We start from the raw sequence: 22,123 nt of genomic DNA, 5'->3' as shown, positions 1-22,123 counted from the left end.
GCTTCATGTTTCTATTGTTCCATGTTACCATGGCAGCTGATGATTCTATGGCCTGTATCATGCAATGTCTCTGGGTTGTATGAACAGAGTGTTGATATGACGTCACTTCTATCCTTGGCCAATAACACTTCATCTGCACTTTGTTAATTTGGTGGCCTTCTCCGTTTTGTGTCTATAGAAACAACACACACTAGCAAGAGAGGTCGTGGAACGGTCACCCACAGAGTGAGTTGGTGTAACCTTTGCTCCGTCTCCCTCGAGAGGTTGGACAAATGTATCCGTTCCCTGAGTTTGACCTGTCACATTTCTCTCCGTCTCAAAGCTAAACAGGAACTGAGGTAGACGGAGAGGAAAAGCCCCTCTAAGGACCTCACTGCATCAGCAGAATAGCATCAAAGACAGTACAGTATGAAGATAGGCAGAAAGTGCTTCTCCAACAGAATTCCCAGATCACACTTGTTGGCGACGTGATGGCGACGTTACCTAGCTAAGCTCATGCACAGAAACACCTCATTGGGTCCAACGGTCGTGTGGCGCCGAACTCACATGTGCAGGCCGTCAAATCAAAGACGCTATTACGTTGGTTTTGATGATAATTAAAATAAGATAATTAAGATTACTACAAATCTTGTGAAAGTGACAATGACAGTTTCGGCTACTTAAAACTTTGTCTGGAATCTTTGCATTTAGATTTAGAGAAAATGACCAACTAAGGAGTGTGAAAACGGGGATGGATTTGGGGGTATCCAGACTCTAGTCTCTGTGTTGTAGGTGTGTTTGGGACATGTCAATGTAAACACTGTGTCCTGTTTAAATCAAATCAAATCAAATGTATTTATATAGCCCTTCTTACATCAGCTGAAATCACAAAGTGCTGTACAGAAACCCAGCCTAAAACCCCAAACAGCAAGCAATGCATGTATAGAAGCACGGTGGTTAGGAAAAACTCCCTAGAAAGGCCAAAACCTAGGAAGAAACCTAGAGAGGAACCAGGCTATGAGGGGTGGCCAGTCCTCTTCTGGCTGTGCCGGGTGGAGATTATAACAGCACATGGCCTAGATGTTCAAATGTTCATAAATGACCAGCATTGTCAAATAATAATAATCATAGTAGTTGTCGAGGGTGCAACAAGTCAGTAACACAAGAGTAAGTGTCAGTTGGCTTTTTCATAGCCGATGTTTGAGAGTATCTCTACCGCTCCTGCTGTCTCTAGAGAGTTGAAAACAGCAGGTCTGGGACAGGTAGCACGTCCGGTGAATAGGTCAGGGTTCCAGCAGGTCTGGGACAACAGGTCTGGGACAGGTAGCACGTCTGGTGAGCAGGTCAGGGTTCCATAGCTGCAGGCAGAACAGTTGGAACTGGAGCAGCAGCACGGCCAGGTGAACTGGGGACAGCAAGGAGTCATCAAGCCAGGTAGTCCTGAGGCATGGACCTAGGGCTCAGGTCCTCCGAAAGAAAGAAAGAAAGAAAGAAAGAAAGAAAGAAAGAAAGAATTAGAGAGAGCATATTTAAATTCACACAGGACACCGGAAAAGACAAGAGAAATACTCCAGATGTGACAGACTGAATCTAGCCCCCCGACACATAAACTACTGCAGCATAAATACTGGAGGCTGAGACAGGAGGGGTCAGGAGACACTGTGGCCCCATCCGATGAAAGCCCCGGACAGGGCCAAACAGGTAGGATATAACCCCACCCACTTTGCCAAAGCACAGCCTCCACACCACTGGAGGGATATCTCCAACCACCAACATACCATCCCGGGACAAGGCCGAGTATAGCCCACAAAGATCTCCGCCACGGCACAGCCCAAGGGGGGGCGCCAACCCAGACAGGAAGACCACGTCAGTGACTCAACCCACTCAAGTGATGCACCCCTCCCAGGGACGGCATGGAAGAACACCAGTAAGCCAGTGACTCAGCCCCCGTAATAGGGATAGAGGCAGAGAATCCCAGTGGAAAGAGGGGAAACCAGCCAGGCAGAGACAGCAAGGGCAGTTCGTTGCTCCAGCCTTTCCGTTCACCTTCACACCCCTGGGCCAGACTACACTTAATCATAGGACCTACTGAAGAGATATGTCTTCAGTAAAGACTTAAAGGTTGAGACTGAGTCTGCGTCTCTCACATGGGTAGGCAGACTATTCCATAAAAATGGAGCTCTATAGGAGAAAGCCCTGCCTCCAGCTGTTTGCTTAGAAATTCTAGGAACAATTAGGAGGCCCGCGACTTGTGACCGTAGCGTACGTGTAGGTATGTACGGCAGGACCAAATCAGGCAGATAGGTAGAAGCAAGCCCATGTAATGCTTTGTAGGTTAGCAGTAAAACCTTGAAATCAGCCCTTGCCTTAACAGGAAGCCAGTGTAGGGAGGCTAGCACTGGAGTAATATGATCAAATTTTTTGGTTCTAGTCAGGATCCTAGCAGGCGTATTTAGCAGTAACTGAAGTTTATTTAGTGCTTTATCCGGGTAGCCGGAAAGTAGAGCATTGCAGTAGTCCAACCTAGAAGTAACAAAGGCATGGATTAATTTTTCTGCATCATTTTTGGACAAAGTTTCTGATTTTTGCAATGTTACGTAGATGGAAAAAAGCTGTCCTTGAAACAGTCTTGATATGTTCTTCAAAAGAGAGACCAGGCTCCAGAGTAACGCCGAGGTCCTTCACAGTTTTATTTGAGAGGACTGTACAACCATCCAGATTAATTGTCAGATTCAACAGAAGATCTCTTTGTTTCTTGGGACCTAGAACAAGCATCTCTGTTTTGTCCGAGTTTAAGAGTAGAAAGTTTGCAGCCATCCACTTCCTTATGTCTGAGACACAGGCTTCTAGCGAGGGCAATTTTGGGGCTTCACCATGTTTCATTGAAATGTACAGCTGTGTGTCATCCGCATAGCAGTGAAATTTAACATTATGTTTTCGAATGACATCCCCAAGACGTAAAATATATAGTGAAAACAATAGTGGTGCTAAAACGGAACCTTGAGGAACACCAAAATGTACAGTTGATTTGTCAGAGGACAAACCATTCACTGAGACAAACTGATATCTTTCCGACAGATAAGACCTAAACCAGGCCAGAACTTGTCCATGTAGACCAATTTGGGTTTCCAATCTCTCCAAAAGAATGTTGTGATCGATGGTATCAAAAGCAGCACTAAGATCTAGGAGCACGAGGACAGACGCAGAACCTCTGTCTGACGTCATTAAAAGGTAATTTACCACCTTCACAAGTGCAGTCTCAGTGCTATGTTGGGGTCTAAAACCAGACTGAAGCGTTTCGTGTACATTGTTTGTCTTCAGGAAGGCAGTGAGTTGCTGCGCAACCGCTTTTTCAAAAATGTTTGAGAGGAATGGAAGATTCAATATAGGCCGATAGTTTTTTTTATAATTTCTGGGTCAAGATTTGGCTTTTTCAAGAGAGGCTTTATTACTGCCACTTTTAGTGAGTTTGGTACACATCCGGTGGATAGAGAGCCGTTTATTATGTTCAACATAGGAGGGCCAAGCACAGAAAGCAGCTCTTTCAGTAGTTTAGTTGGAATAGGGTCCAGTATGCAGCTTGAAGGTTTAGAGGCCATGATTATTTTCATCATTGTGTCAAGAGATATAATACTAAAACACTTTAGTGTCTCCCTTGATCCTAGGTCCTGGCAGGGTTGTGCAGACTCAGGACAACGGAGCTTTGGAGGAATACGCAGATTTAAAGAGGAGTCTGTAATTTGCTTTCTAATGATCATGATCTTTTTCTCAAAGAAGTTCATGAATTCATCACTGCTGAAGTGAGAGCCATCCTCTCCTGGGGAATGCTGCTTTTTAAGTTAACTTTGCGACAGTATCAAAAAGAAATTTCGGATTGTTCTTATTTTCCTCAATTAAGTTGGAAAAATAGGATGATCGAGCAGCAGTGAGGGCTCTTCGATACTGCACGGTACTGTCTTTCCAAGCTAGTCGGAAGACTTACAGTTTGGTGTGGCGCCATTTCCATTCCAATTTTCTGGAAGCTTGCTTCAGAGCTCGTGTATTTTCTGTATACCAGGGAGCTAGTTTCTTATGACAAATGTTTTTAGGGGTGCAACTGCATCTAGGGTATTGCGCAAGGTTAAATTGAGTTCCTCGGTTAGGTGGTTAACTGATTTTTGTTCTCTGACGTCCTTGGGTAGGCAGAGGGAGTCTGGAAGGGCATCAACGAATCTTTGGGTTGTCTGAGAATTTATAGCACGACTTTTAATGCTTCTTGGTTGGGATCTGAGCAGATTATTTGTTGCGATTGCGAACGTAATAAAATGGTGGTCCGATAGTCCAGGATTATGAGGAAAAACATTAAGATCCACAACATTTATTCCATGGGACAAAACTAGGTCCAGAGTATGACTGTGGCAGTGAGTAGGTCCAGAGACATGTTGGACAAAACCCACTGAGTCGATGATGGCTCCGAAAGCCTTTTGGAGTGGGTCTGTGGACTTTTCCATGTGAATATTAAAGTCACCAAAAATTTGAATATTATCTGCGATAACTACAAGGTCCGATAGGAATTCAGGGAACTCAGTAAGGAACGCTGCATATGGCCCAGGAGGCCTGTAAACAGTAGCTATAAAAACGTTGTTGTTGTTTTTTTGGGGGTAAATTTAAATTTGCTATCATAAATGTTAGCAACACCTCCGCCTTTGCGGGATGCGCGGGGGATATGGTCACTAGTGTAACCAGGGGGTGAGGCCTCATTTAACACAGTAAATTCATCAGGCTTAAGCCATGTTTCAGTCAGGCCAATCACATCAAGATTATGATCAGTGATTAGTTCATTGACTATAACTGCCTTTGAAGTGAGGGATCTAACATTAAGTAGTCCTATTTTGAGATGTGAGGTATCACAATCTCTTTCAGTAATGACAGGAATGGAGGAGATCTTTATACAAGTGAGATTGCTAAAGCGAACACCGCCATCTTTAATTTTGCCCAACCTAGATCGAGGCACAGACACGGTCTCAATGGGGATAGCTGAGCTGACTACACTGACTGTGCTAGTGGCAGACTCCACTAAGCTGGCAGGCTGGCTAACAGCCTGCTGCCTGGCCTGCACCCTATTTCATTGTGGAGCTAGAGGAGTTAGCTCTCATCTTATCTATGTTCGTAGATAAGATGAGAGCACCCCTCCAGCTAGGATGGAGTCCGTCACTCCTCAACAGGCCAGGCTTGGTCCTGTTTGTGGGTGAGTCCCAGAAAGAGGGCCAATTATCTACAAATTCTATCTTTTGGGAGGGGCAGAAAACAGTTTTCAACCAGCGATTGAGTTGTGAGACTCTGCTGTAGAGCTCATCACTCCCCCTAACTGGGAGGGGGCCAGAGACAATTACTCGATGCCGACACATCTTTCTAGCTGATTTACACGCTGAAGCTATGTTGCGCTTGGTGACCTCTGACTGTTTCATCCTAACATCGTTGGTGCCGACGTGGATAACAATATCTCTATACTCTCTACACTCGCCAGTTTTAGCTTTAGCCAGCACCGTCTTTAGATTAGCCTTAACGTCGGTAGCCCTGCCCCCTGGTAAACAGTGTATGATCGCTGGATGATTCATTTTAAGTCTAATATTGCGGGTAATGGAGTCGCCAATGACTAGGGTTTTCAATTTGTCAGAGCTAATGGTGGGAGGCTTCGGCGTCTCAGACCCCATAACGGGAGGAGCAGAGACCAGAGAACTTTCGGCCTCCGACTCCGACTCGCCTAATGGGGAGAACTGGTTGAAAGTTTCTGTCGGCTGAATAAGCGACACCGGTTGAGCATTCCTACAGCGTTTCCCTCCAGAAGCCATGAGAAAGTTGTCCGGCTGCGGGGACCGTGCGAGGGGATTTATACTAACATTACTATCTGTACTTACTGGTGGCACAGACGCTGTTTCATCCTTTCCTACACTGAAATTACCCTTGCCTAACGATTGCGTCTGAAGCTGGGCTTGCAGCACAGCTATCCTTGCCGTAAGGCGATCGTTCTCCTGTATATTATAAGTACAGCGACTGCCATTAGAAGGCATTATGTTACTTAGCTTCGGCTGTCGGAAGTCCTGACGAACCATGTCCAGATAAAACCTCCGGGGTGAAAAAGTTGAATGAAAAAAGTTGAGTGAGGGAAAAACTAAAAATATACGGTAATGAAAAAGTAAAAAATGTGAAGTAGTCAGGTAGCAAAGTAAGATCGGCAACAAAATGCACAGCAGCACGTAAACAAGTCTGCAATTTGTGACCGGATCACATTTCTTTTCATTTTCCCATGATGTCAAGCAAAGAGTTTACCTGCTGGTTCATGATTTGCCTGGTATCCAGACTGAATGTATGTTCCATTTCACTATAGTTAAGTGAAACAGTGCAACAGAGCTTTTATACTAGACAACTTCATAATTACATAATTCAATGTATGGATTGTAGGGCTGACCCGAATTAGTCCACTGGTGGATTGTTTGGTCGTTAAGCTGTTGGTTGACCAAAATGTATTTTAGTCGATCAGTAGCAAATATATATATATATATATACACACTGCTCAAAAAAATAAAGGGAACACTTAAACAACACAATGTAACTCCAAGTCAATCACACTTCTGTGAAAACAAACTGTCCACTTAGGAAGCAACACTGATTGACAATACATTTCACATGCTGTTGTGCAAATGGAATAGACAACAGGTGGAAATTATAGGCAATTAGCAAGACACCCCCAATAAAGGAGTGGTTCTGCTGGTGGGGACCACAGACCACTTCTCAGTTCCTATGCTTCCTGACTGATGTTTTGGTCACTTCTGAATGCTGGCGGTGCTTTCACTCGAGTGGTAGCATGAGACGGAGTCTACAACCCACACAAGTGGCTCAGGTAGTGCAGCTCATCTAGGATGGCACATCAATGCGAGCTGTGGCAAGAAGGTTTGCTGTGTCTGTCAGCGTAGTGTCCAGAGCATGGAGGCGCTACCAGGAGACAGGCCAGTACATCAGGAGACGTGGAGGAGGTTGTAGGAGGGCAACAACGCAGCAGCAGGACCGCTACCTCCGCCTTTGTGCAAGGAGGAACAGGAGGAGCACTGCCAGAGCCCTGCAAAATGACCTCCAGCATGCCACAAATGTGCATGTGTCTGCTCAAACGGTCTGAAACAGACTCCATGAGGGTGGAATGAGGGCCCGGCGTCCACAGGTGGGGATTGTGCTTACAGCCCAACACCGTGCAGGACGTTTGGCATTTGCCAGAGAACACCAAGATCGGCAAATTCGCCACTGGCACCCTGTGCTCTTCACAGATGAAAGCAGGTTCACACTGAGCACGTGACAGATGTGACAGAGTCTGGAGATACCGTGGACAACGTTCTGCTGCCTGCAACATCCTCCAGCATGACCGATTTGGCGGTGGGTCAGTCATGGTGTGGGGTGGCATTTCTTTGGGGGGCCACACAGCCCTCCATGTGCTCGCCAGAGGTAGCCTGACTGCCATTAGGTACCGAGAAGAGATCCTCAGACCCCTTGTGAGACCATATGCTGGTGCGGTTGGCACTGGGTTCCTCCTCATGCAAGACAATGCTAGACCTCATGTGGCTGGAGTGTGTCAGCAGTTCCTGCAAGAGGAAGGCATTGATGCTATGGACTGGCCCGCCTGTTCCCCAGACCTGAATCCAATTGAGCACATCTGGGACATTATGTCTCGCTCCATCCACCAACGCCACGTTGCACCACAGACTGTCCAGGAGTTGGCGGATGCTTTAGTCCAGGCCTGGGAGGAGATCCCTCAGGAGACCATCCGCCACCTCATCAGGAGCATGCCCAGGCGTTGTAGGGAGGTCATACAGGCACATGGAGGCCACACACACTACTGAGCCTCATTTTGACTTGTTTTAAGAACATTACATCAAAGTTGGATCAGCCTGTAGTGTGGTTTTCCACTTTAATTTTGAGTGTGACTCCAAATCCAGACCTCCATGGGTTGATAAATTGGATTTCCATTGATTTTTTTTGTGTGATTTTGTTGTCAGCACATTCAACTATGTAAAGAAAAAAGTATTTAATAAGATTATTTCTTTCATTCAGATCTAGGATGTGTTGTTTAAGTGTTCCCTTTATTTTTTTGAGCAGTATATATACACTACCGGTCAAAAGTTTTAGAACACCTACTTATTCAAGGGGTTTTATTTTATTTTTACTATTTTCTACATTGTAGAATAGTGAATACATCAAAATTATGAAATAACACATATGGAATCATGTAGTAACCAAGAAAGTGTTAAAACAAATCAAAATATATTTGAGATTCTTCAAATATCCACCCTTTGCCTTGATGACAGCTTTGCACAATCTTGGCATTCTCTGAGCTTCCAGCTTCATTAGGTAGTCACCTGGAATGCATTTCAATTAACCTGTTGGGGGTAGGGGGCAGTATTGACACGGCCGGATAAAAAACGTACCCGATTTAATCTGGTTACTACTCCTGCCCAGTAACCAGAATATGCATATAATTATTGGCTTTGCATAGAAAACTCCCTAAAGTTTCTAAAACTGTTTGAATGGTGTCTGTGAGTATAACAGAACTCATATGGCAGGCAAAAACCTGAGAAGATTCCTTACAGGAAGTGCCCTCTCTGACAAGATCTTGTTCTTCTTGTCTCTGTTTATTGAAGACTGAGGATCTTTGCTGTAACGTGACACTTCCTACGGCTCCCATAGGCTCTCAGAGCCCGGGAAAAAGCTGAATGATATCGAGGCAGCCCCAGGCTGAAACACATTATCACGTTTGGATAGTGGCCGGTCAGAGTACTCTGAGACTCAGGCTCGTGCACCAGGGCACGAGATGTTTTTATTTTCTCTCTCTTTGTACGTATACACGCTTTCCCGGTCGGAATATTATCGCTTTATTACGAGAAAAATTGCATAAAAATTGATTTTAAACAGCGGTTGACATGCTTCGAAGTACGGTAATGGAATATTTAGAATTTATTTGTCACGAAATGCGCCATGCTCGTCACCCTTATTTACCCTTTCGGATAGTGTCTTGAACGCACGAACAAAACGCCGCTATTTGGATATAACAATGGATTATTTGGGACCAAACCAACATTTGTTATTGAAGTAGAAGTCCTGGGAGTGCATTCTGACGAAGAACACCAAAGGTAATCAAACTTTTCTAATAGTAAATCGGAGTTTGGTGAAGGCTAAACTTTCTGGGTGTCTAAATAGCTAGCCCTGTAATGCCGGGCTATCTACTTAGAATATTGCAAAATGTGCTTTCACCGAAAAGCTATTTTAAAATCGGACATATCGAGTGCATAGAGAAGTTCTGTATCTATAATTCTTAAAATAATTGGTATGCTTTTTGTGAACGTTTATCGTGAGTAATTTAGTACATTTTTAGTAAATTCACCGGAAGTTTGCTAGTTCTGAACGTCACATGCTAATGTAAAAAGCTGGTTTTTGATATAAATATGAACTTGATTGAACAAAACATGCATGTATTGTATAACATAATGTCCTAGGGTTGTCATCTGATGAAGATCATCAGAGGTTAGTGCTGCATTTAGCTGTCTTCTGGGTTTTGTGACATTATATGCTAGCTTGAAAAATGGGTGTCTGATTATTTCTGGCTGGGTACTCTGCTGACATAATCTAATGTTTTGCTTTCGTTGTAAAGCCTTTTTAAAATCGGACAGTGTGGTTAGATTAACGAGAGTCTTGTCTTTAAAATGGTGTAAAATAGTCATATGTTTGAGAAAATGAAGTAATAGCATTTCTAAGGTATTTGAATAACGCGCCACGGGATTCCACTGGCTGTTACGTAGGTGGGACGAAATCGTCCCACTGGCCCTAGAGAAGTTAACCTCTCTAGGGAAGGAAATCGTCCCACCCTATTCAACAGCCAGTGAAAAATCAGAGCGCCAGATTTAAAACCACAAAATGTCATAATTCAAAGTTCTCAAACGTAGGACTATTTTACATCATTTTATAGATACACTTCTCCTGAATCGAACCACGTTGTCCGATTTCCAAAAGGCTTTACAGCGAAAGCATTACATTTACATTTAAGTCATTTAGCAGATGCTCTTATCCAGAGCGACTTACAAATTTCCATTGCAAAACATTAGATTATGTTAGGAGAGTACATTGACACAATAACTACACAGCCATTTTCTAAGCAACTAGCATGCATCACAAATACACAAAACACAGCTAAATGAAGCACTAACCTTTGACGATCTTCATCAGATGACACTCCTAGGACATTGTTATACAATACATGCATTTTTTTGTTCGATAAAGTTCATATTTGTATATAAAAACAGCATTTTACATTGCCGCGTGATGTTGAGAAAATATTTTGCCTCCAATACTGCCGGTGAATCAGCACCACAATCTACAAAAATACTCTTCAAAAACATTGATAAAATATTAAACTGTCATTCAAAGAATTATAGATTAACATCTCCTGAATGCAACCGCATTGCCAGATTTCAAAATAACTTTACTGGGAAATCACACTTTGCAATAATCTGAGTACTGAGCTCAGAAAAAAACACTAGGCGATACAGATAGCCGCCATGTTGGAGTCATCTAAATTAATAAATAGTATTAGAAATATTCACTTACCTTTGATGATCTTCATCAGAAGGCACTTCCAGGAATCCCAGGTACTCAACAAATGTTGTTTTGTTCGATAAAAGCCATAATTTATGTCCAAATAACTCCATGTTGTTTGCACGTTCAGTAAGGTACTCCAAATGTAGGGCGCGCGAGGGAAATGTCACGACGAAAAGTAAAAACATTTTTTATTTACGTTCGTTCAAACATGTAAAACGTTGTAAAACATCAATCTTTAGGGCATATAGAACGTGAAGATTCAGTAATATTTCAACCGGACGGTTCCTGTGTCTTGAAAAAGGTTTTGGAACAAAGCCAACACTCCCATGAATGCGCACCAATGAAGTTATGTCATTCCTTGGGTTACCAACTTCCCAGCCTTCCAGTCGGGTCTCTGTTCATCGTAGACGCCTCAAAAAAGGTTCTAAAGACTGTTGACATCTAGTGGAAGCCAAAATTAATCCTTAGTCACTGTGTGTTCGATTGGCAAGACTTGAAAGGACTACAAGCACCAGAATTCTCACTTCCTGCTTAGATTTTTCTCCGTTTTTTGCCTGCCATATGAGTTCTGTTATACTCACAGACATCATTCAAACAGTTTTAGAAACTTCAGAGTGTTTTCTATCCAAATCTACTAATAATATGCGTATTCCAGTTCCTGGGCCCGAGTAGTAGGCCGTTTAATTTGGGTACATTTTTCATCCGGCCGTGAAAATACTGCCCCCTACCCTAGTGAAGTTAACAGGTGTGCCTTGTTAAAAGTGGAATTCCTTTCCTTCTTAATGCGTTTGAGCTAATCAGTTGGCTCAGTGATTAATGGTATACAGAAGATAGCCCTATTTGGTAAAAGCCCAAGTCCATATTATGGCAAGAACAGCTCAAATAAGCAAAGAAAACAAGAGTCCATCATTACTTTAAGACATGAAGGTCAATCAATACGGAAAATGTAAAGAACTTTGCATTTTTTTTCAAGTGCCGTTGATCCGGAGTTACTGCTGCTGCAGAGGATAAGTTCATTAGAGTTAACGGCATCTCAGACTGCAGCCCAAATAAATGCTTCACAGAGTTCAAGTAACAGACCCATCTCAACATCAACTGTTCAGAGGAGACTGCATGAATCAGGCCTTCATGGGCGAATTGCTGCAAAGAAACCACTACTAAAGAACATTAGACTGGTGGAGATCTGTCCTTTGGTCTGATGAGTCCAAGTTTGAGATTTTTGGTTCCAACGGCCGATTCTTTGAGACTCAGAGAAGGTGAACGGATGGTTCCCACACATGCGAGAATGCCAAGAGTGTGCAAAGCTGTCATCAAGGTAAAGGTTGGCTACTTTGAAGAATCTCAAATATAAAATCGATATTGATTTGTTTAACACCTTTTTTGGTTACATTATTCAATGTGTTATTTCATAGTTTTGCTGTTTTCATTATTATTCTACAATGTAGAAAATAGTAAAACAATAAAGAAAACCCCTTGAATGAGTAGGTGTGTCCAAACTTTTGACTTAATTCCTATCATTTCTAATCTACAATGTTTGTTTGGTTACGGTCATTTCTGTTAATGCATTCAATATATTATTATTCCAGTATTTTACTGTTCTTGTTGTCGGAGGGGACACATTGTTTTTCAGAGCGCACAACCTATGCTACACTTATGAGAAACAAGTTTTGGTTTATTTCATTCGATTTCCAAGTTTTGTCAATGTAGTCATTGTCTTTTGTTTGAAGCGCTTCTGTTGAGTAAGGACACGCCCCTGATTACGCATAGAAGTAAACCTATAGTGTCCATTTGAGGATCTGATGGTATTTCTGATTGGCATAACGCACCACCACTAATGAGCTGTGGAGCTTCTCAAAGTCTGTTTATACATCCATTGAGAATGACATCAGTTCCTCAATGTATTTGAAACATCTTTCCAGCGCTCTCCCTTTCGATAAGCTCTCAGCATGAAAGAGAAAAATGTCATGTTCTGATCCAGTGGAAACATCATAGAACAGGCCTACCTGATGACCTCTTATCCCTTGTGCAATTAGCCTACAGTTGTGTCTGTCCCAAGCTCACTGGCTCAGGAACCTCTGAGGGCCCAGCATATTTTATACAATGTTTCAAGTTAGCTAGCACCAGCTTTAGGCCATACCCAAGTTAATAGTTGATACAATGTTTCATGTTCGTTGCAGACAGGCCATGTGTAGCCAATGTGATTTTAGAGGATATTTATTTTTATCTGCAGTCTGCAATGTTTTTATTTGTTGGCTTTATTGGCTATTTTTACATAGTTGGAAATGGCAATAAGTTACTTTTTAGGTTTGTATCATTTTCATTCATTTTCATGACAATGAATTTGAGATACGAAGACATTATTATAAATTAAATTAAACTGTTCCATGAAAATGTGCACATGAAAACCATAACTGGCACGCAGGGTGGTAGAAATGTTAAGATAAATTGGGATTCCAGGTGAGAAAGGTTGCTGACTCCTCATGCAGCCTATGACCGGCAACTTCAGGAGAGTGAAGGCAGAATCTGTGAAAGCCAGTAGGAGCGGGAGGAGGATAGTCTGGTTAGGTTTTTTTCTTCTGCTTATCTTGATCTTTGGCTCCCTCTTGAGTCATTTGTGTCTTACTTCATCTAACAGTGCGCTTAAAGCATCAGACAAGCTCAATACATATTGCCCTACCCTATGCTTTGACCTCTTTCTCCCCTCTCTCTCCAGATGAAATCTTGCGTCTTGTGACGGCCGGCCGCCCAACAACCTGCCCGCTTGACCCTATCCCCTCCTCTCTTCTCCAGACCATTTCCGGAGACCTTCTCCCTTACCTCACCTCGCTCATCAACTCATCCTTGACCGCTGGCTACGTCCCTTCCGTCTTCAAGAGAGCGAGAGTTGCACCCCTTCTCAAAAAACCTACACTCGATCCCTCCGATGTCAACAACTACAGACCAGTATCCCTTCTTTCTTTTCTCTCCAAAACTTGAACGTGCCGTCCTTGGCCAGCTCTCCTGCTATCTCTCTCAGAATGACCTTCTCGATCCAAATCAGTCAGGTTTCAAGGCTGGTCATTCAACTGAGACTGCTCTTCTCTGTGTCACGGAGGCTCTCCGCACTGCTAAAGCTAACTCTCTCTCCTCTGTTCTCATCCTTCTAGACCTATCTGCTGCCTTTGATACTGTGAACCATCAGATCCTCCTCTCCACCCTCTCCGAGTTGGGTATCTCCGGCGCAGCTCACTCTTGGATTGCGTCCTACCTGACAGGTCGCTCCTACCAGGTGGCGTGGCGAGAATCCGTCTCCGCACCACGTGCTCTCACCACTGGTGTCCCCCAGGGCTCAGTTCTAGGCCCTCTCCTATTCTCGCTATACACCAAGTCACTTGGCTCTGTCATATCCTCACATGGTCTCTCCTATCATTGCTACGCAGACGACACACAATTAATCTTCTCCTTTCCCCCTTCTGATAACCAGGTGGCGAATCGCATCTCTGTATGTCTGGCAGACATATCAGTGTGGATGACGGATCACCACCTCAAGCTGAACCTCGGCAAGACGGAGCTGCTCTTCCTCCCGGGGAAGGACTGCCCGTTCCATGATCTCGCCATCACGGTGGACAACTCCATTGTGTCCTCCTCCCAGAGTGCTAAGAGCCTCGGCGTGACCCTGGACAACACCCTGTCGTTCTCCGCTAACATCAAGGCGGTGACCCGATCCTGTAGGTTCATGCTATACAACATTCTCAGAGTATGACCCTGCCTTACACAGGAAGCGGCGCAGGTCCTAATCCAGGCACTTGTCATCTCCCGTCTGGATTACTGCAACTCGTTGTTGGCGGGGCTCCCTGCCTGTGCCATTAAACCCCTACAACTCATCCAGAACGCCGCAGCCCGTCTGGTGTTCAACCTTCCCAAGTTCTCTCGCGTCACCCCGCTCCTCCGCACACTCCACTGGCTTCCAGGTGAAGCTCGCATCTGCTACAAGACCATGGTGCTTGCCTACGGAGCTGTGAGGGGAACGGCACCTCCGTACCTTCAGGCTCTGATCAGGCCCTACACCCAAACAAGGGCACTGCGTTCATCCACCTCTGGCCTGCTGGCCCCCCTACCTCTGCGGAAGCACAGTTCCTGCTCAGCCCAGTCAAAACTGTTCGCTGCTCTGGCACCCCAATGGTGGAACAAGCTCCCTCACGACGCCAGGACAGCGGAGTCAATCACCACCTTCCGTAGACACCTGAAACCCCACCTCTTTAAGGAATACCTGGGATATGATAAAGTAATCCTTCTAACTCCCCCCCCCCCCCCCAAAAAAAGATATAGATGTACTATTGTAAAGTGGTTGTTCCACTGGATATCATAAGGTGAATGCACCAATTTGTAAGTCGCTCTGGATAAGAGCGTCTGCTAAATGACGTAAATGTAAAATGTAAAAATATATAGTTGATTTTATTAATGTCTATGTATGTAAAAATGCACGTTTTAAAATTCCTGCCAATTGATTCGTTTAAAGAACAGATGACTTTCAGTCAATCAAAAAAAAATGTGTCGGGGACAGCTTAATGGATTGTGTGTTTTGTGGAATGTGTAACTTGTGTGTGTGTAACTTGTGTGTGTGTATGCTAGAATATGTAACACTTCATGCTCTGCCTTGTCGTTGTAATTACAGGCATCCTCCTGATGATGGCGCTGTGCGAAGAGGTCCACGTGTACGAGTACATCCCCTCGCTGCGGCAGACAGACCTGTGCCACTACCACGAGCGCTACTACGACGCTGCATGCACCCTGGGGGCGTACCACCCGCTGCTCTATGAGAAGAGTCTGGTGCAGCGCATCAACACAGGCCCTGTGAGAGACCTGAAGAGGAAGGGCCGTGTCACCCTCCCCGGCTTCAACACCGTCAACTGTGAACTCTGAACTAGGAAGCCACACATGGAACCACCATGACTCCACGCGTCTAAGGGAAAACGGTGCAATAAGAACCCTCTGGACTCTGACCTTAGGGGGAACCCGGAGGCAACCATGTAGAACCACGTAGAACAGTGGAGAACCTAAGCCATAGCCCCTCTGTGTGGGATGGGATCAAACCGGAGGGTACAGCTCTAGTCTAACTACATCTAAGTCAGGATTTATCAACAGAACCCACATCAGTCAAAACCTTGCCTTCCTCACAGGCAGGGTTGGGAACGTTACTTTCCAAATGTAATCAACAGTTACTAGTTACCTGTCAAATTGTAATCAGTAACGTAATTTTTGGGATTACCCAAACTCAGTAACGTAATCTGATTACGCTCAGTTACTTTTGGATTACATAGAAGACAAAAGGATCCATCAAATGCATTTGGTGTGTCATCATAGTGGTCTTTGATTGGTGGTCATCATTTGGTGTATCATCATAGTGGTCTCTGACTTGTGGTCAGACTCGCTCAGGTGGAACAAACTTAAACAACGCTTAATTGAATGTCACTGAGAAAACGGAAAGGTGTCGTAATGTATTTTTTCGCAAACATCCTTTCTAAATTTAAAAGTAATCCAAAAAGTAATGAGCTAGTTTTTCAAAAGTATTTGTAATCTGATGATAGTATTTTTGCTGGTAACGTAACTGATTACAGTTACCAGTTGTTGTAATCAGATTACATGCAATCAGCTACTTTTCAACCCTCCTCAGAGGGTTAACAAGCCCAAGACATGCCCAATGTGACCACCTCTATCTCTGCCATTGCTGAGCCGGAAGAGAGAAGAGCTGTCTAGGGTAGCAATAGAAAAGTGTTTTTAGATAGAGAAACGGTTTTGATATATTTGGATGTTTTTTGCTGTTGTGAAGTGTTGTTTCTCCAGAGCTCTGGTTGCTCTTCTTTCTTAAAAGGACAGTCCACAGTTTTTTAATGGTGGGTGTCTGTGTTTTTTTAATAGCGGGTTATGGCTCTCATGGGGTGGTAAATTAATGTTTGAGAAAATGAGCAGTGGTCCGCACTGAATGTCTCACACACGTCCATATCGAACACACACTTTTGAAAAGATACAAACTCTGCGTACACCAGCCACACACTCCCGACAACATGTAACACACATGAAGTTCTATTGGAAATGTACCTCCATATAACTTCAAAGACAATACATACACAACACACACCCGTACACTGTACATACACAGAGGGGCTATATGTTGCTCCATACAGGCACACTGGAACTACACCAAACCCTCTAAGTATTATCTAACCAAGATGGAGGTACATTGTTTTTGATCTACAACCGTCACATTTTGCTGTATTTGACATTCCTTAAATGTTCTTTTCTATTCTTATTTGTGAAGTCTTATTTGTTGTTGTCAATGATTTTGAGTGCTGTTTTGCTGCTGCTGCGCTTTATGTCACTCCTGTCCAATCCTCAAGCTTGACTGCACCAGACCAGTTGCCAATAAACAGATTGTCACACTCCCCACTTAGCACTTTAAGACTGGCTAATGACAGGCTGGTGACTGCCTGCCATTTCAAGGCTGCCACTTCAAATGCATGTCTGGTGGGTAGTTGGGTACCAAACCCTGGAAAACACATTGGTTGCCCATTCTTAGGTTTAATCCAGTACACCAAATGATGAGAGGCAAGTGGATAGGAGCTAGGGGGTAAGAGAAGGGACTCGCAACACTTTCTGAAAACAGCTATAACCCTGTGCCTAGTGGCCAAACGAACACTGGGTTGCCTTTCAAAACACCCTCAGACTGATCATTCACATATGCCATCCATTTAACTGCAGTGTCATTGTTGAACTTTTTGTTGCTTATTTAATTGTTTAATAGTTGAGATTTAAAGAAGCCTGCTAATCAGCCCATAGCTCAGACCGTCCTGTGTTCTGTTAGTGGCGAGTAGGAGAGATCACTAGTCAAACTCCCATACTGTCCAGTGTCCACCCCATGCCAAAAGGCAATTGAACCAACGCCCTCTCTCTGACGTCTCTTTAAAAGCAGCTGTAGCTACTGCGCTGATTGACCTGTCACTTTGAATGTAATCAAACCTCTCCTTAGGGCCCTTCTGTCTATGAGCACTACTCTGACTGTGTGCCATTTGATGGAGTCAAGAGAATGAGGGGTTCAGTCTGCAGGGTCCAGTAGCTAGACTTCCTCCCAGGCATACAGCAGAGCGTAGTCTAGTTCTACCTTGAAACTATCGTTCATTATGTCTTTACCGTTGTCATTTTGACTCAATAGTCCAATATTGGTCTGAAATTATTATTATGCCTGAGCTTGCAGCAGCCTGCCCTGGTGCGCTGCTGGAGAACATTTCTTATCGTGGCAGGGATTTCAAGCAGTAATATCTCCACACTCACTTTGTGTTTTAATGGCTTTGTTATTTATCCTGACTCTGTGCCAGACTTGCCTACAGTACATTTTAGCTAGCTATCTCGTGTGTGTGTGTGTGTGTGTGTGTGTGTGTGTGTGTGTGTGTGTGTGTGTGTGTGTGTGTGTGTGTGTGTGTGTGTGTGTGTGTGTGTGTGTGTGTGTGTGTGTGTGTGTGTGTGTGTGTGTGTGTGTGTGTGTGTGCGTGTGTGTGTGTGTGTGTATAAAGGAAAGGAGATGGGGGATTTCTCAGAGACCTATTCTAATAGTGATCCTATAGAATGACATATAGAGCCCTATAGAATGAACTATCTGGCCATGCTGGAATGGACAATGGAGGCTCAGTGGTTTCCAACCACAAATCCGCTTACAACTACTAAGCTTCACCTTGATCCCCAGCTGACCCAATGAAAACAAACAGATCATGTACTTGTCCATCTAACCTATTTGTCACTGTAGTTCTCTCTGTAGCGTCCAGCTAGTGACCATTCCCTGGCCAGGGAAAACATGGAAGGGGTTGACATTGGCAGTCAGTGACAGAACGCAAATAAGAGATGTGTGTTTGTGTATTAGCGTTTGTTATTCTGTAACTTGTTGCTATGCCCTTGCTCCAGGAACCATGCTTAACCAGAGTTGCAGAAAGGAATTTATTCAGTTCTACACATGGCAAACAAACGCTGCTTGGGATAAACCGAGGCAACTGTTGTTGTATTCAGGTGATAGAAGAGAGACCGAACAGGAATACCATTTAGGGTTAGAGCTGTTTTAAATCTGTGATGTGAAGGCTGTGTCGGTATGAGGGGAACTCTGATGGCTCTTTGCAATTTTATGAATTTCTTATAGTATTGTATGTTCTTATTACATTGAATGTTGTAATTGTTTTAATAAATTGTGTTCATGCAGGGCTCCCTTGGATAGAGTCCTTTGTATTCAATGGTACTCCCTGTAGAAATAAAGGTTAAATCAAAATAAATAAAGCCTTGGCAGTAGTTCGGGGAGCTAACGCAAGTTCAGGTCTCAGGCAAGGTTACTCAGCACGCAAGCGTGGTTCCGAATAACTGTTACACCGGCACCCCAGGCAAGCAAAATATCACACTGATGGAAAGAAAATATTGGCTTTGAGGAGCCAGATGCACCTCTGTGTCGCATGATCGCCTAGGGCCAACCTCTCACTGAGAGATCTGAGTGAAACAAGGCTGTTGTGAAGCTGTCTGGAAGAGTCTCTTACACACAGTGTATCAGAAGGCTCATCTCTGATTCATCTCCATGCATTATTATTGATGTTTACAAATCATCAACTTTAACTAGGGTTACAAGGGGAGGGTGCATTACTGGAATCTTTTGAAGTTATCCAGTAAAATACCAGAATTTTGGTATCTTACAAAGATTTTATGTACTCTTTCACAAGATATCTAATGGCCCATTTGGGTATTTCAGATAATATCGGGTGTCTGTAATTATCTCTGGCCCTCTGTGTGGCCTTATCACATGTAAAATATCTAAAATAATGAATTAAGAATTAAATAAGAATAAAAATGATGACAGCTGTAAAACATTATCCTAATTATAAACCATCAACTTGGTGAATACCACACTTTTTTTCTATGTATTTGTTAATGTTTTGGTGTCAAACTGGTGGCAGTTGTGAAAAGTCAATAAATGGCAGAGTTGCAGTTAATTGAAGATAATTCCCTTGTTGCTTAGATTCTTTTTTTCATTAATTGGGCTATTTTCTCTTGAACCTTCTGCTCTATCTACTAGAAACTCATGGATGATGTGGACACAGATATAATAAATGAATGCTATATATGAATACATTTTTACATGGTATAAACTACCAAAGTTACGATTGCCATATTTTCTGTAAATTACCAAAATGACTAAAGATCCAGTAAGTTTGGTAAATTACCGGTAACATTGCAACCCTAACTAACTGTAACTGTTACGCTTGTGATTGTGATTGTGACACAGTGATGGTGCAAAAAAATATGAAATTCATTTGTAATAACTTTGTTTATATTCCAATGGACAGAGCATGCAAGTCTAACCGGAGCAGGGCTAGGAGGTTTCAATTGTCCATGTATACTGTACTTTACTGTACTGCAATTGACTGTACTTTACTGTAATTTAGTATTTAGAGCTCCAAGTAAAAAAAAAGACCATGATGGAAAAATGTCCAATATTTCTACTGGCGCTGTGTATATTGTGTGCGTAGGGAAATTCCATCCAGCTGGAAACAAGAGAGCAGCTATTATTAGCATCTTCATATAGTCTGTAGAAGCACTCCTTGATCAAATGCAATGCTTTTGGCAACGGTAGTGGAATCTTGATACTGTTCCCAATGATTTATTTATTTAACGTTTACTTGCTGATGCAGGTAGGTGGTTGGGTGGAAGGGGGCTCTGTTTGTCTTCTAGCATGTGTTTAGGGGCGATAAAGACGACCAACATCTCTGTATGGACTGGCATGCCAGACATCTCTGTATGGACTGGCATGCCAGACATCTCTGTATGGACTGGCATGCCAGACATCTCTGTATGGACTGGCATGCCAGACATCTCTGTATGGACTGGCATGCCAGACATCTCTGTATGGACTGGCATGCCAGACATCTCTGTATGGACTGGCATGCCAGACATCTCTGTATGGACTGGCATGCCAGACATCTCTGTATGGACTGGCATGCCAGACATCTCTGTATGGACTGGCATGCCAGACATCTCTGTATGGACTGGCATGCCAGACATCTCGTTATGGACTGGCATGCCAGACATCTCTGTATGGACTGGCATGCCAGACATCTCTGTATGGACTGGCATGCCAGACAACAAAGAGAAAGAGTTTGTTTTGGAGGTCACTGCTTAACTTGATTCCTCCTCCACAGTATGTTTTTGATATCTCTCTCTCTCACTCGCTCGCATCCTTTTCTGTAGGGTGGAGATTCACAGCGCCACAACACTGCCTTTAAAATGGAAACATTTCATGGTTTTTAAGTTGTCCTCAGATTTCCAAGAGGGCTTTGAACAAAGGCTGAGAGGAAAGGGAGAGAGAGAGAGAGTGTGGGTGATTCATCATGACCAAAGTGTTATTGAAAAGCACATCTCATTTTCAGCCTTGGGATAAAAAATGTTATGACTAAAACTTTCCTTTTGATTTGTCATTACAGGTTTTTTACACAAAGGTATTTAAGTTGACTGTTGGTATAAAATTAAATTGTTGTTAATTCATTGTTATTTTTTACCATGTAAATAAAGACATTGTACATGTACAAAGGATTAGTCTGGAGTTATAAAGACTGTCGCTGTCACAATGCGCCATTTGAATGTAATTTCCGTTTGAGCCGGCATCTCCGTGTTTAGCGTAAATGCATTCAGGAACCTTGCCTTTAAAAGACACACTCAACAATGCGCGATCGGATTGAATCCCGGCCTTAGATTACCGACAAAACACACACACACACATTACCAAGCACCACCCAATACACATTACACCCCCCCCCCCCCCCCCCTCCACAAACACCCCCCGGCTGCCTCACCTGTTTGTTCATGAGGATGTAGATGATGGGGTTGATGACGGTGCTGCTCTTGGCCAGGAGGGAGGGCACGACGGCGGCCACGGGGGTGATGATGCCGGGCCGGCCGAATGTGGCCATCATGGCCACCACACCATAGGGCATCCAGCACAGTATATAACACACCACTGTGGTCAGCACCATAAACAGGATGTGGTGCTCTCGCCGCCGTGCCGCAGTCTTACGGATCTTACCCACCTAGAGACAGGAGAGATGAAAGGACAGTGTGAGTGAGGAGAGAGTGAGTGGGGAGGGGAGAGGAGGAGGAAAGGAGGAGGGGAGAGAGGGAGATAAAAGGGGAGAGGGAGAGGAGAGAGGAGGAAGAGAAGAGGAGGGGAGGGGAGAGAAGGAGAGGAGGGGGAAGAGGAGAGAGGAGTGGAAAAGAGGAGGGTGGAGAGGGGAGAAGAAGGGGGAGGAAGAGGAGAGAGAAGAGAGAAGAGGAGGAGAGAGAACAGCAGAAGAGGAGGGAAGATGAGAGAGAAGAGGAGGAGAGAAAAGGAGGAGGTAGAAGGGGAAAAGGAGAGAGGAGGAGAAGAGAAGAGGAGGAGAGAATGTGTTTTCACCCCTGGGAGAGACTAAAATAGTATTTTGTCCAAATAGACATTTGTTTGCTGTATTTGTTATTGTCAATCCTCTGG

The 22,123-nt window shown here is 43.8% G+C and overlaps 1 protein-coding gene across 3 annotated transcripts in view; it reads left to right on the top strand.

Annotated features, from left to right (window-relative positions):
• Positions 1-21,189, top strand: part of LOC106586768 (beta-galactoside alpha-2,6-sialyltransferase 2) — a 112,550-nt gene extending 91,361 nt beyond the window's left edge. Inside the window, exon 6 of one of the 3 annotated variants that reach the window (XM_014174374.3) lies at positions 15,251-21,189. In XM_014174374.3, the coding sequence (XP_014029849.1) occupies positions 15,251-15,498 (248 nt within the window). In that variant the 3' untranslated portion in view covers positions 15,499-21,189. Of the gene's footprint in view, positions 1-13,309; positions 13,858-15,250 lie in introns of those variants that run through there. The other 2 variants (XM_082969157.1, XM_082969158.1) reach the window with 2 other exon arrangements.
• Positions 21,190-22,123: the final 934 nt, after the last annotated feature.

The sequence above is a fragment of the Salmo salar genome, chromosome 25 (genome assembly GCF_965601325.2).
Source record: "Salmo salar chromosome 25, fSalSal1, whole genome shotgun sequence".
In the NCBI taxonomy this organism is placed as follows: Eukaryota; Metazoa; Chordata; class Actinopteri; order Salmoniformes; family Salmonidae; genus Salmo; species Salmo salar.
Note: the sequence above shows the minus strand (reverse complement) of the source record. Positions and strands in the feature narration are given on the sequence as shown.